Source organism: Papaver somniferum, unplaced genomic scaffold, assembly GCF_003573695.1.
Source record: "Papaver somniferum cultivar HN1 unplaced genomic scaffold, ASM357369v1 unplaced-scaffold_47, whole genome shotgun sequence".
In the NCBI taxonomy this organism is placed as follows: Eukaryota; Viridiplantae; Streptophyta; class Magnoliopsida; order Ranunculales; family Papaveraceae; genus Papaver; species Papaver somniferum.
Genome location: NW_020647304.1, coordinates 613,156 through 628,809, shown reverse-complemented (window position 1 = coordinate 628,809; position 15,654 = coordinate 613,156). Strand labels below are relative to the sequence as shown.

General features: G+C 37.1%; 1 protein-coding gene and 1 non-coding gene across 4 annotated transcripts; both read right to left on the bottom strand.

The window, feature by feature from the left end:
* Positions 1 to 2: 2 nt before the first annotated feature.
* On the bottom strand, positions 3 to 76 carry TRNAA-UGC. Its single transcript has one exon. It is a non-coding gene; the product is annotated as a tRNA-Ala (tRNA).
* A 4,246-nt stretch (positions 77 to 4,322) lies between these two features.
* LOC113342742 lies at positions 4,323 to 5,306 on the bottom strand. Of its 3 annotated transcripts, none has more exons than XR_003356815.1 (3): positions 5,006 to 5,306; positions 4,813 to 4,858; positions 4,323 to 4,726 (listed from the first exon to the last, which is right to left on the bottom strand). XR_003356815.1 is itself a non-coding variant. In XM_026587185.1 (3 exons), exons 1-3 carry the CDS (start codon positions 5,186 to 5,188, stop codon positions 4,496 to 4,498), a joined length of 468 nt encoding a protein of 155 aa, XP_026442970.1. In that variant the 5' UTR covers positions 5,189 to 5,306; the 3' UTR covers positions 4,323 to 4,495. The 3 variants fall into 3 exon arrangements, 2 of the variants coding, with proteins under 2 accessions (XP_026442970.1, XP_026442971.1); XM_026587185.1 differs by having other exon boundaries at positions 4,805 to 4,858; XM_026587186.1 differs by having other exon boundaries at positions 4,323 to 4,710.
* Positions 5,307 to 15,654: the final 10,348 nt, after the last annotated feature.

Here is a 15,654-nt window from a genome sequence, read left to right as displayed (position 1 = left end):
TATGGAGATGCAGGGTATCGAACCCTGTACCTCCTCGCATGCAAAGCGAGCGCTCTACCATTTGAGCCACATCCCCGGTTTGATGCTTCAGTCAATTTTATTCTACTTAATGGTTATAGTTTTCTTTTTTCAGTTATTGTACATACACCGAGAAACAAATTTGAAGTACAGGCAGGGGTGGAGGCAATGTAGTGCAAGGGTGTGGAATTGAGTGTTAGTTTTGCAAACCCAAATCAAAACGCAATTGGTTTTTTCACCCCCTGAAATCCCAAGAGTCCAACTCTCCAAGACCTAAACACCGGTAATTTTCTTGTTCCGAGTGTAATTAACTCTTGCCTCTTTCTTCTCAAATTCATTTGTTTGACCAAAATGAAACAGACATTTCCATCCAAGACCACTTGTTGCTGGTTGATGTTGACGTGCAACAAAAATTTTGATACGCAACGATTTTTAATGTGCTACTCTTTTTATTTACCGTCCATTAAAATCCTGACTCCGTCCGTATTGGTCATCTTAATTATGCCTATGAAATTCTAAAACGCCCTATGAAATTCTAAAGCGCAACTACACGTGAAATTGCAGATGAACGGCGGCAGCTTGTCTAGTAGTGCAGGCTGGTTTACTAATTAAAATGCAAATGATGCATCAAAACTAATGTCATAATGCTTCAAACAGATTATTATTATTATCATTTCTTTACAAAAAATGGATTGTATATGTATTGGCTAATTGAGTTCTTGTCTGTTATGGTGATTGAGTAACTACGATTTGCCGGCAGTACATATTAATTAATTCGCTCCAGGTGTAACAACGATTTGTCTACAAAGTGGACATGAGGGAACTTGAATCAACCATGAATCGACACAACTAGCATGAAAAACATGCTTACACTTTGGTAGACTTCTGCAACTTTCACCTTCTATGAACCTTTCTAGACAAACAATGCAATCTTGATGTGTAGGTTCAACCATTTCATATTCAAAACTAGAAAGGTTCTGTATGTCATTTAATGATAACCTAATAACGCCACCACTTTCTTCTTCTTCTTCCAAGCCGCTGATGCTTGTGGTGTTGCCCGTTCTAGTTGTTTGCCGGTGATGCAGTTTCCGATGAACTATTGTACAAGCTACTACAATATGTAAGGAGATTTTTGTGATGGCTAAAAAGACAATAAACACGGCACATACCGTTGGCAATTTCATCAAGGAAAGAAATGAGAAGATTAGAATATGTGTTTGTGCATTTAATCATGTATCTACCGTGTGGATGAGTGCTTGCAAGCTGACTTAGAGGAGTTGATACTTCTGATGATGATGATGATGGTGTTGAACACTGAGAATAATTATGTTGGTCGGAGACGTGAAGACCTCCATGCTTCTTGCAAATGATTGAAATCCCTTTGGTTATCATCACTGTACACCTTCCGAGGAGATTGATATAGTAAAAGCTTTGCTAAAAAAGAGAAAAAACTTGAAGATAAGATGAGGTGTTCAGGGAGTCTGGGAAGACACCTTAATAGCACCACGCTATATATGCTCATTTTTCTATTGTGTGGATAATTTATATATATAAGTAACGTGTTAGTCTTAGTCCAACTGCAAGTACTGTTATCTTGGAAAGAGTCTAATAATAGTAGTTTTATATACATGTCGAAGACATTTGTTTCACAAGCCAATAAACCATACATATTTTATACATAAACTTAACGTGTTGGTCCAACACTCCAACTGCAAGTATTGTAATCCTGGAACGCGTCTAATAATAATTTTGTATACACCATACATGTTGAAGACATTTGTTTCACAAGAATATACATATTTTATAAGTGTATCTTTTGTGAACTGATAATAGGAATGATTCAGTTTTGACTTCCACTATTAAATTCGGTAACAACTTTGCGTGGCATAATGCCCATGTCTAGACTTAGCACCATTCACATTGCGTGGGGATGTTATAGTCCTCGGTCACAGAGTTGTGCAAGTCTTTACTTGATGTCCTAGCCTGCTTCCCGTTTCTGAAAAAGTTTGCTTACATTTCTTTCATTTTATGATGTCATAGACTATTTCCATTTCTGAAAAGTGTGCCTTTACTTCTTTAGTTTGCTGGTATCCGGATTTAAATGGACATAGTGCCCTTAGTAAAGGGAGGCCAAAACGTGACAAAATTACTTTAATCCCCGCACTAAGAGCAACCACAACCATGAACGGGACTAAATACTAAAAAGGAGATTAAATACTAAAATATTTTGGCTTTTTTAGAGACGAAGCGCAGCGGTGAAAGACTATAATTTAGTCTGGCGTTGTTATAGTGAACGTTTGACAGTGAGCGGAGTTATAATGAACGTATGGAGGTCAGGCGTCGTTACTGTGAACGCATGAGTGGGGCGTAAGTATTATCCACGCTTCATGTGGGGCGTAAGTATTTTTATCGCCAGACGTGGGGCGTTCACAAAATCACCAACCTAGTGTTAATTCCAAGGGAGAGACGAGAGTATTAAGTGAGTTTGATGGAAAAAAAACATGAGGCGGCAATAATTTTAACGTCTGATATCATGCATACATTTTGTGAACGTTTGGTTTGGTGTAGTTTATATAAACGCCCCACTGAGACGTTCTTTGGATTAGCGCTCCACTCTCAAGCGCACACAATACTTACGCCCAATCTTATACGCTCATTATATTCACGCCTAACCTACAACGCTCATTATACCTACGCCCCATTAAATTCAGTTATAGTCTCGATCGGCGACTACATTTAGTCTCAAACCCTAGAAAACCATACCAAATTTAGCTTTAGTCCATCCCATTGTGCTTCACTTTCGGACCAAATTTGGTTATAGTCTCCAAATTTGGTCGTGATTGTGGTTGCTCTAAGTAACCTAAAACTAAATCCTAAACTTAAAAACTAAAAACGTTTAATCTTTCTCCTAATCTATCTTCTCTAATCCCTCTCCTCTTCTCCTTCCTTCATCTTATTACATCAACCAAAATTTTCAATTTTTATTTTCTACAAAAAATGGTTGATTCTAAACGATCCAGTAGCAACAGAGATTTAACATGTAACATCAGACCCAAATTAGAGGAAAAAGTTGGAATAAGTAAACCCGAGAATGCAATCCCTGAGAATGTTGAGAAGAACCATCCACCGGCGAAAAGAAGATTGTAAGTGATTTCTAAACTCAAACCCATTATTCTGATGTGTTGTATGATTGTTATATTATGTTAGATTATCAAAAATTATGACTTGTGTGTTTTAGTCGGCAAGGTCGATAATTTAAAACCACGTCGACTTTTGATATTTCGTAAGAGCCGGCATGGTCTCAAGATGAATATCCTGCCGAGTTTTCATAACAGTCATGGCGACTGTTAGACAATAACCCGGGTCGGCAAGGTATAATAACCAAACTTGCCGACTTACATCTAGTCGGCATTATATTAGACTTGTACCACACCGACTTTAGGTCACAGAAACTTGATTTTCCTTAGTTAATAGTCGGCATCTTTCTTGAATAGGACCATACCGACTGTGTGTTAGTCGGCGTGGTATATAATTACAACCCCTCCCACTAGTACAAATCTTCACATTGGCCACACTTAATCACCGTGTCCATAGGCTTTTGGTCATGGATTTTTTTCACTCCAAAAATGTGACATCAGGTGGCGTGACAAAGTGGTATCTTTATGGCTACATAAACTTTGAGTGGATATAAAATATGATTTACCATGGCCATAATTCTAAAACCGTGTCTATATGGTACTCATTATTTTTTTAATAGTTAAGCATTTTCACTATCACCATGGCCATAGGATCCTTATAGACACACAATTTGATTTGACTGTGGCTAGAGTTTACCTTAAAGCCACATAGATTTTATTTTAACACTGGCCTTTGTTATCAATTAGGCACGTAAAATTTGTTTTATCGTGGCCAATTCATGACTTACCGCTGCATTAAACTTGTAGCACCATGGCGATAAATTTTCTAAGGACACAATTTTTTTTAACGTGGCTATGGCATACCTTCACGACACAGGGAACCAGTAAAAGCATGACCATAAATTTCTTATGGACACACAATAAGCTTTGAACGTGGATAATGTATACCTTAAGGCCACATGGATTCATTTTAACGACGGCAGAGTATAATTTGGCTTATTGACAATGTATAGTTACGGGTGACATTTGGTACAGCCATGGCTTAAACCTCCAAATTACGCTACTGATATATATGAATCTACGGAACCGCTATTTCTTCCCCCCCAAAAAATGTACATTTAGAAGCGAAAATATTCAAAACATTATTTATTTTAATAATAAAGGGTAGTTACATCTCTGACCAAAGCCTCTTTAACATAAGGAAATGCGATAACAATGGCCATTCATCCAGGACTTGGACACTTGGCATAAAATTGCAAGTATATCGACCATAAAGTTACAAGACCTGTTGCCAAACTTACAAGCATAGAAACGAGCAAAACTTGAATAAAATTATCAATCTATATTATTACAGGAGTGGTAGTCCACTTAGCACTACACTGAGAAACAATGATAGAGTTGATAATAACATCAGTCGCTTCGAAGTAAACTTGGATCAGCTCCTGGTATGCAAGCGAATACGACTTTAGCTTCAGGCTGTTGTGCTTGGGATTTTTTGGCACCCTAGAAGTAACCTGCTGTTGTGCTTGGGATTTTTTGTCACCCGAGAAGTACCCTGCATAATAAGAAGACTTCAACCAATTCCAATAGTAAGATTTCAATCTATATAAAAGATGAGGTGAACATCAAGACAAAGAAATTATATTTACCATGGTACCTGGAGAGCAAAATTGTGAACACATACTAGCCACAACAATGGCAACCTGTCAAAGTCAGGTATTCTGCTATTAAAACATCTCGAATCGACAAACATTACTAGGAAATTATAGTTCTGTTCTCAAATACTAGATGGTAACAAATCAAGCCAAATTAATTACAAAGCAAAAGATTAAGGAAAAATAAAATTTTACCCTTGAAGGTTTGAAATAAATTTTGAACTGCCCTGCCAGTAACCTCAAAAGACGACAACGATAACCAGAATTCATTGGTGAACAAGAGATGGTAATGACATCTTCCTCTTTCACATGGATTATTGAAGATACCCTTTGATACAGTTCAGGAGTAATGGGATCATAATCAATTGATCCTTCCATTACTTGGGCAAGCTCCGCATCCTTTAACACCACCAAATCCCAAATCAGCAAAACCAAAAAACAAAATTTCTCTAAAGCACAAGAATTGAACAGAAAATGTACGAAAAATATGATTCCATTTTTTTCGGTAAAATTCCAAAAATAAAAATAAAGTGGGAATTCAATGAAAAAATTCTCTTTCTCAAACACGGAGAAGAATAAGGCTCTGAAAGAATTGATGCTAAATTTAGACTAGGTCTTGTAAAAAAGGGGGTTTTAAGAAATACGAACCCCGTATACAGAACCCAAAAGGAACCCATGTTAGGGCTTCTTCTTCTTATGAATCTACACAGAGAAAACAACTATAAAACATAAATCTATTGAGACTTGTATGTAACGTGAAAAACAGTAGAGCGAGATGGACTAACTAACCTTGAATACCATTTTCTTGTTTGAGTTGCAGTAGCTGAAGAACACCATCTTCTTCTACTTCGATCAGCCCATCGAGTTTTCGGTTTTGATTCGTAAATAGCTTTGTAGATGAACTTTCTTCTCGGTCTCAGTAGTTAACAGTGTTTTTAGATTTGATTTGAAGGGAAAGGAGAGGATTTCTGGGGAAAGTTAGAGACAGATCTTGCGCCGCTGCATACTGTTTTTTTTTCTTCTTAGGGTTGCTGGAGGAGGAGAAAACAAAGCAAGGAGCAAATGCGTGTAATTTATGTAAACCTAATAAAAATGAATTCGGAAAATGACGAAAATGCCACGATTGCTAAAGGCTGATACGGCTACTGTTAGAGGCGGGTACCAATCCATATAGGACAAAGTAATCTCAATCGTTGGATCTTGGATTGATATCCTCCCTTAGCAGAAGTGGTAACAACCTTTAACAATCATGGAAAATGCTGGATTTCAAAAACGCATCTTTAAAATGTTTTGGTATTTTTCCATGGCTCTAATTGGGGGTAGCATATTGCTCGGGGTGTATCAAATCAAAGGGAATTGGTGTTTTGTCTTATTTGGTTTTGGGTACATCCCAAGCAATATAGCACCCCCATCAGCAATGTTGTTTCATCAGACTTGAGTCAGTTGACATAATTGTCCAGTGGTATTAAAGCATAATGCAAATACATTTTAACATTTTAGCTAACATATATGGGAATTCATTTTATTTTTAAGTTGGTTCTCTTTAATTTTATAGTTTAACCTGGACCAGGATCATAGGGACAAAGACAAGGACGGTAACAGAAGACAATATATCAAAGGGTGTCTTGATATATCTCAGGTATGATATCAAAAATAAATATTGGATAAGATTATTTTCACATAAAACGCTAAATCAGAACCACCGAGAGGGAAACCAGATGTCGTATAGATTATCAAACCAAGCAGTAGACGGAAGCCATCCAGGTTCATTCTCGACTACAACATGAAACCATATTGTCCCAATTTTTATGGATCAAATTGTATTAGCTGACTCCTTAAGCACAACATATTCGTGTACAATTTCTTTATAGTTTATTAATAACGTTATTTTATGCTTCAAAAAAAATGCCAAAAATTATTTATATGGTTTTGGATTTCGTTCGATCCTGTGTGATCGTATTGGACGCTAGATATCTTAGTGTAAATTAACCCAATTACGGATCACAAACTTCGATTAAATCTTCTTATTGGCTATTTTTTTAATGGGTGTACTTTTGTTAATTTTCTTCGACATGAGATATTGATTCATAGGAGTTTATAATTTTCCGAATATTTTTGTTTAAATTGATAGTTTTTCTCGGCGCACCAATTCATGTTTCAGTTTCACAATAATTTTTTCGGTATGCATTCATATTTTGTATTTTTTTTGTTGGATTTGAATGCACTAGATAATACTCAGTTTAACTGATCATCCCCACCTGAATCCATCTTATTTAATCCAATTATACTCAACTTTCTTCGGAAATCACTGGATAATGCTTGAGTATCCACAAAGTTATTCCAGTTCTACTCAATGTTGCTCAATTTCATTAAATCATACTTAAAATCACATGATCATGCTCATACCCATACTCAATATGGTATATTATCTACCTAATTCCATTTAATTTAATCCAATTATATTCAAATTTCTTTCACAATCACTGGGCAACGCTTTTGAATGGTTATTCACAAATTTAATCCAACTTTACTGAGAATTTTTCTTCATTCCATCAAATCATACTCAAAATTACTTGATGATACCTAATATGACCGATTACCCACCCAATCCCTTCTAGTTCAAACACATTGTACTATCTTTTATCCCACGGTCATTGGATAATGCTTATTTTGACCAATTATCCACAAATTTAAGGATCCGATTACTGATCCACCTAACATTATTAGCCTTAGATTACTGGAGGAACACTTCTTTCAAGTGTTGCTTAATTTAAATATATTTCTTTTGGTATAAAAACTAAAAAACAACCAAGAAACCGGTTGGAATTAGATTACATCCAATCGAATCTAATTTTACTCAAGTTCACTGGATCTTATTAACTTCGGTCTCACTCAATGACACCTTTAGTCATCAATTTTGGACTTTGAATTTTATTTCAGCTAGCCCGATTTTTTTTATGCTTAAATATTTAGTTTTTTTCTGGTCGGTTTAAATATTTATATTTTTATTCAAGTACAAACTTCGTCTAGCCTCAACCCATTTTAAATGATTTATTCGAATTCGTCGAGGGACTTCGTTTGATCTCACTAGATTCATTAGTCATACATCGACTTGCAGTAAGAAACCACAAACTTGGATCACATAATCATCAATTTGATCTCCCATTTTTTTTTCTTTTTTTTTTTAAAAAATTGAACATAGGTTAGTTACATATTTCGACAAATATATTTTTGATGTGGTATGTGGTACCAATCATGGTTTGACAGGTGGTATTTAAGTCACACAAAATATAATCTGTTGGGATATATGTTTTTAAAAACATTAAAAGCGAATTATACCTGCACAACATAATCTGTATGGTGTTTATTCGACCAATAGAAAATCAAAATCTTTAATCGAACGAGTATAAATGCAAACACAAAAACTATGAAACAGGTGCTAGTTATCAATATTTTATATCATTTTCTCAATGTGGTGTTGGGTCTTCTCTAATGGTTGTGATCGTTTACAACCGTATTGTAAGTTGTTGGTTCAAGTCATAGCTTACACCATCAGTATGAACTGTACAGAAAAATTTAAAGCAGCTGCAAACTGCTATGTCTAGTAGGGTTATTTTATACTGCCAGTCATTATTAACCGTCCCATACTAGTTTTGTATTTGGGGTCTCCGTAGTGTCCATCTTTCCAGCAAAAGTGTCATGACCCAGTAAAGCTTAGAGGGCGGAAAGAAATGGAGAAAAAGAATTGGTTATTGTTCAGGTCCTAGAGTTCTTGACCTGGTTCCATTAATACACCTGACTTTAGTTGAGATTCAACAAAAGCCAAACATGGCTGATGGCCATGCAGAGCCTTTTGTCTCAGTCACAAGATGTGTGTCTAATGAGACCAACCATTCGGACACATAAACAAATTGAAGTGGCTTAATCAGATTCATTTCTGTCACGAGTCAATAGGCGTGTCTAAGACCAACCTATATATTCGACACTACAGAATTGCTTAATGTGACCGTATTCTCACCAATGGCTACATGTAATGGGTCTAGACTTAAACCCATGACCAAAAGGTGCTTATGGCTACAATTGATAGATCTAGGTTTAAAACCATGACCAAATGGTGCATTATGGCTACATGGTAATACAAAACGTGGCTATAGTTGTACATATGACCAATAGCCACGCAAATAACCCGAAACGAGGCTAGGCTGTAAACCAAAAAACGTGGCCTATGTGAAGGTTTGTTCAGATTATCGACCCTGCCGACTGTATTATCAGAACTATGTTTCAATGTGTAGAATTTTCATATCTCTTATTTGTGTATTGTTTAGGTTCCCAGAAGCAAAAATAGAAGATATCCCTTGTCTTGTTAGCAATGCAGCAGAGCTATTGGAATTTATTGACAGAATTTATCCTGGTTTAGAAGATCTTAAAGATGAAACTGAAAATAATTGCCCTGTAAGAAAGTTACTTCTGATGGGTAAGGAAGATCCTAAAGAATTTCTATGGTTTATGGAGAGTCCTAGCAATCCCCTCAACTATGAAGAATGTACATCATCGGAGGAGGAAGAAGAGGAGGTTGATCCAAGAACTTTTTTGAGGGCATCTGAATTTTCTGGAGTGAACCCCTTACAATGAGGTCGGTGACTACATATGTCTAGATAAGGGAAAAGCAAAAGCTGATACTGGTGAAAAAGCTAGTGGTGGTGAAAAAGCTAGTGATATGGAGGAAGATGACAACAATGAGAATGATCCATGAAATTCTTAAACTTTATTATGTTTCACTTTGTTTAGAAACCTAGATTGTGGTTTGAACTATTACATTATGTTTTGAACTGTTAGTTTGTGGTTTTAGACTTGTTAAACTTATGTTAATTTTCAGTTTCAGTTGCTTTAGAACTTATTCATTTTTGTGCAGTTTTAGACAATATTAGAGTTTTACTAAGTCGGCATGGTTTGTAAGCTCGACCTTGCCGACCACCCAGGCTATATGCTATAGTGCTGTCAGGGATAGGTAGTCGACATGGTTTTAAATGTAGACCTTGCCGACTTAAATGTTATTAGTATAAAAATATTATTTTTTAGGTACAAAGTACAACCTATTGAATGCTCAACGGTTAGAAAATTTAAAATCAAGACATTAAATGTGTTGTTATTATAAAAGCATTCTCAACTTCATCTTCAACCTTGCATAAGGAATGGAAGTTTCAAGTGCAACACACTCAAATATGTGTAGTCTTTGTACACTAAGTAGTCATTTTGCAAAGGATTGTCCCTTTGAAGGAAGAAAATGCACTATTGATGGTTGTAAGGGATTCTTATTTCTCATGAAAGCTGCAATAGGAGATGTATATCATCCGTATGCTTCAAAACGCACCTGCTGTGGGTTTTTCTATCGGATAGATGAGCGCCTAGCTCCGTATGAAGATGAAGTTGCTAAAATCAACCTTCTACCATGCACAGATCCATGTTGCGACGGTAAGATGAAGTTAATTACCTCTCCTAAGAAATTGTGTACCAGATTAAGATATTATTTATGTCCCACATGTGTTAGGGTTAAGTTTTTATCGTTTGTATGCTTTAATTAAGGTTTGTATGCTCTAATTAAGTATTTAAGGTTTGTATGTTGTAATTATGTTTCAAAAGTTCTTAACAATCATTGCATTCGATTTTAGTCGGTATTATACAAAATTCAAAGCGTTCCGGCTGATTAACATACGGCACTTAACAGTTTATTAACATAGCCGACGAAAGTAGTCGGTAGGGTTGTCCTCATAAACCCTGTCGCTACTATGTGTGAAGAACATCCAGGAACAACTTACTTATTCTGTTTTGGTCGGCATGGTTGTCCTCATAAACCCTGCTGACCGCAAAAAAGCCGCCAACCTGCTGAAATCAAGACCTTGCCGATCGTCCCATGCCTTTTTTCCTGTGCTGTCATGCAGTACAGCCGGCAACCTGACGAAATCAAAACCTTCCGACCCTTGGATACCCGGCTTGGTCGTGTGATAAATACAATGCCGACCAAAGGAGTATACACCAAAAAAACACATCCATTTCATTCATTTGTAGTACTCCAAAGTACATTACACAAAACACGAATGCGATTACAAAAGTACTCCAAAAAGATTCCTTATTCCCTAATCATAATCACTCATCACTGAAATCTATCGGAGAGAGTTCATTCAAATTTATGTGACATTCCCTAATCATAATCACTAATCATAATCAATCATCACTCATTACTATTGAACCTCCTTTAGTCAAATCTATGTGACATTCCCTAGACTCATCTAAAGCATTTCAAAGGTGCATGTTGTCCTTATAAAGTTTCATCCATTCCCTGCTCTTGTTGAATATGAACTTTTCCCAAAAACTAAACCTACAACGAGGAGGTAATGGACATTTCTTGTTGAGTTGTAGACCAATAAAATGATTACCATCAACCAAAGCCATAACAATTCTTCTATGCCTGAGCTGTTCCACACAAACTGCATGTTTCGGTGCAAATGCTACACTTAGTCCTTTACTAAAAAAATGTACCATGCATGACCACGTATCCGCGAATAGATGGCCACACTCCGGCATTCTCTGCCAATGCTCCCATTTGATCGGTGCATTTCCCTCTGAGCCTTTAAGACTAGTAAGCAAATCTTTAAAATCTTTGTCCTCCATATAACCTTCTAGCCTCATTGAGATATACAACTGCTTGTCTTTTTCTAGTCGGTAGGCCATCTTCTTTCTTATGTATTGACATTGGGTGAGATTCTTCTCAATCGCTCCACTTAGGTGTCCCAATTATTGGGACGTCGTCAGTACCAATAAAGAACTCTCAAATAATTTGAGGGAGTTGTACGCGATACTCTTCCAATACCGGTTTTACTACCTTCCTCGGACGATCTCTTTTCTTCACAACATCTCCTTGACTTGCTTGACTCTCAAGAAGTGGAGTTTCATTTGGATTCAAGTTTGAAACGGTTGGTGTAGTTTTTCTTTACTCGACGACCTATTTTCTTCACAAAACTTTCTTGACTCTCAAGAAGTGGAATTTCATTTAGATTCAAGTTTAAAACGGTTGGTGTAGTTTTTTCTTTGTTCGGCCGACCCCTTTTATTTACAATACTTGCTTGACTCTCAAGAGGTGGAGTTTCATTTGGATTCAAGTTTAACACCGTTGGTGTAGTTGTTTCTTTCCTCGGACGACCTCTTTTATTTTTAGCCGGCTCCTCTTTGTATTGCGCCTCGGTATAGTCATGTCCGTATGGATCGCATTTTGTACTCAAATACTCTTTAATTTGTTCAATTTCTTCCGCCCTCGTCTTTGTGGTAGGTAGTCTACCGCAAGGATCTTGTTTCGCCGGTTCTTCAAGTTCTTCCATAAAAGGGTAAACAATCGGCATCAACTTGTGATTCATAGTTTGTTTGTCCAACCTATTAAATTTGGGATACTTATCGAGGATTATTCTCCCAAGTTCCATGTCGCCAAACTCTTCACCGGGATCTTCTCTTGGAGCCGGTTTGAAAGATAGTTGCTTCCATTATGGATCTATATCTTCACTCGGAATGAGAGTTTTATACCTACCAAGCACATGACGACATGGAAGTCCGATAGCCTTCATTATCATACACTTATAAGGTGTGCTCGGGTCATCATACTTTTGATACAACTTGAGATGTTTCATCATGAAACGTATTGCCCAATGAGAGACGTTTCTATGTATACCAACAAGCAACCAATCATCCTCCTTTAAATCCTTCAACTTCCGGAACCTACTTTCTTCGAATTGCTTTCTTATCTTGTCGATATCATTATTAGTGTACTCATGAATAGCATGTTGCACGTCACAATCCCATTTTGACTCGTGAAAAGTAGACCTTTTAGTCTCTCATGAGCTTGCTCTACTATACTTGTGGACTCAAGTTTGAAATGTTTATAATCGTAAGTAAAAGCATACACAAACCTCTCTTTGTGTGGCGTCAACCATTGTCTCTTGAATATGCCACTACTTTGGGGTAATTAACGCCCCAATCATCCTCGAACTCCTTCAAGTTTATCTCATATCTTGCCACACTCATTGACCAAACCAACTTATCCTACGCTTTCATGAATAAGCCAAATTTGATCTCGCCTTCTTTCCATTCTTCGTCTTCTTTCTCTTTCTCCTTCTCTCGCTCCTCTTTAGTTAGTTTGCTAAGACGTTCATCTTCTTCTTTTTCACGTTTAATACCTTTCTTTGTCTTCGATTTTTGGATACGACTCCTACAATTCTTTCTAAGATTGCATTGTATATGCCAAGTGCAAAGAAAATTTTGTGCATTGGGAAAAATTATCCTCACGATGTTCATTATTGCTTGCTCATTGTCGGTCACTACAACCCTGGAAGTCTTGTCTTCGTGGTGGAGAAGCTTCAAAGTTTCCAATGCCCAAATATAGCTATCATCATTCTCACGATCCATTAAACACCATGCCACCGTGAACGATTGCTTATCCGAGGTTTGTCCTACAATGTTCAACAAAGGAATGTTGTACCTATTCGTCTTATAAGTGCAATCCATGAACAAAACTTGGTAAAAGCACCGGCCTATTTAGATCATATCGGGATGCGCATGAAAAATACGATCCACCTTCCCCTCCGATGACTCATGGTGCCTCACTGTATAGTTGTATTTGTGTGCCAACCATTTTTATTCTTCCATTACCTTTCTTCTATCACATTCAATTCTTTTGATAGTTGCCTTGGCCGAATAAGTTGTAGACAATGAAGAAAGGTTATCTGGGTCGTCCCTCTTGAACTTACTAAGGATCTTGCTTGGTTTAATTCTCCAACTTGTTCTTACTTGTTCGAACTCGTGCGGTTTCAACTTGGCAGAGCCCAACAAGACTTTCCGGATCTTTATGGCCATGCCAACCAACATCAACTCTACTCATTCTCCACATGTTATCTGTTTCTTTGTTCCTCCCAAAAATAATTTTGAATGGGCATCCACACTTCTTTGAATTCGTCTTGTACACCCTCGTCGTCTTCTTATCATACACATAAGTGACATGCATCCGGCGACCCATTACACTCGCATACCATTTCAAACCGCGTATCTTTTTGCTGGGTGTTTTTCACTAGAACGCACATCTTCTTTTTTGATTTCTCAATAACCACTTGACCGCGTCGTTTTTTTCCTTCCACTCCAAATCATTAGCATAATGTGCGGAAGTATCAGGACCCCTAACACTGTGAGCTTGAGGCTGATCCGTCATCGGTACCAATGCAATCTACAAAACATCACAAGTTAGTTGATGTGTACTACAAAAGTCGGCAGGGTCGATATAAAAAATAATACCGGCTAAATAGCAGCCGGCATGGTCGAAATATAAAAAAGTGTCGGCCGATCTATGGTCGGAAGGGTCCGTATTCACTACAATGCCGGCTTAAGCATGTTTCATATAACGTCTCCTGTGTTGCAAAAAATCTGGTAGTCGGCAGGGTTCATATTTTCAACTTTGCCGACTAAACAATGCTTATGAAAATCCGGGGCGTTATTTAAACGAAGACCACGCCGGATCTTATAGTCGGCAGGGTCGATAATCGCCGACCTTGCCGACACTGAGAAACAAAAGTTGAAATAAAAAAAAAATCAAAACCGATCATTTGCACGGAAAAATCACAATCTTCACCAGGTAAATTGTCTACCTGATTACTTGCAGCTCCATTCTCTTCTTCTGGGTCATTGGATTCTACGTTTGGCTCAAGACCTTCATCCCAATCTTGAGTTTGAGGAAAATAAAAGTGAGGATCATGCATATAATCCATTTGATCACGATTTGGTTGATCATCATACAAGTACTCATCGTAAGAGGAAAGTTAAAAAATTCCCCCACATCAAAATCAGGATTAGAATCACTCATATCACAAATTTTACAAAAACCCTAACTTTTGCGCCCAAAACTTCCTCTACTACTTCATTCTACTTCTCTCTCTAATTATTTCTAAAACCCAACTTATAAATCAACTAACTAATCTAACTAATTTAACTAATCTAATCATTTTAATTAAATTAGTGCTAATCATTGTGGGGCCATTTTAACCATTTTGAAAATATATGGTTAAAGGGTTTTCTGTTTTACTTCAAAATGACCTTATTTTGTCTCATTTGGTATACCCTAATTAAGTTGGGTATACCCCAATCAAGCCCGGTTTAATTTTATAGGTACTTTCACTTTTTCACTGTAAGTAATTTTATGGTGCAGGTCAGAGAAACACTATGCAAAACGATGATTACTGAAAAGCACTAATGGCGACATGGCGTGCATATTTTATCAATATCGTAGTTAGACACATTACTATTCTAGGAGAGTCTGATTCCTTTGGAAAGAGTATATAGACTTTGATTACAGAAAATATTAACGATCGAGAAAAAAACCGGAAAAAAAACACCCCCAAATTGTCTCACAAATATCGGCTCCCTTGCCATCCTCTGCGGGGCCGCCAGAACTCATAAAAGAAACTGAGTCTGGGAGTTTTATTGTAGTCCGTTTTCGCCGTCTGTAAAGAATCACTATAAAGAATCACTGCTTTAATTATACCTAAATGTGTTGGTTGATGTAACCAACAGTTATGTATGATTTGTGATGCGTAAGTTCTACCTAAACTTTTGTAACTAAAAGGTAGTTCTACCTCTTTTTGGCACATGATGACGTGGGCCCGTACGTGGATGGACTTTAACAATTGTTAAACATGTTATTTAAGATGGGGACAGTGGATTCTAGATTACGAAACGGTTTTGCTACACACAACGTTGTGTGCACTGAGAGGGATAGAAATGTCACTTTCTTTACATTGGGATAGGGGTGGGCA

What these genes read in the sequence shown, in the direction of transcription:
- LOC113342742 (XM_026587185.1), bottom strand. Translation starts at nt 5,188, where the DNA reads ATGGAAGGATCAATTGATTATGATCCCATTACTCCTGAACTGTATCAA. An exon ending in TTTATTTCAAACCTTCAAGG is followed by an intron (nt 4,859 to 5,005) that starts GTAAAATTTTAT and finishes TGACTTTGACAG; the next exon opens with GTTGCCATTGTTGTGGCTAG. An exon ending in TTTGCTCTCCAGGTACCATG is followed by an intron (nt 4,727 to 4,804) that starts GTAAATATAATT and finishes AATTGGTTGAAG; the next exon opens with TCTTCTTATTATGCAGGGTA.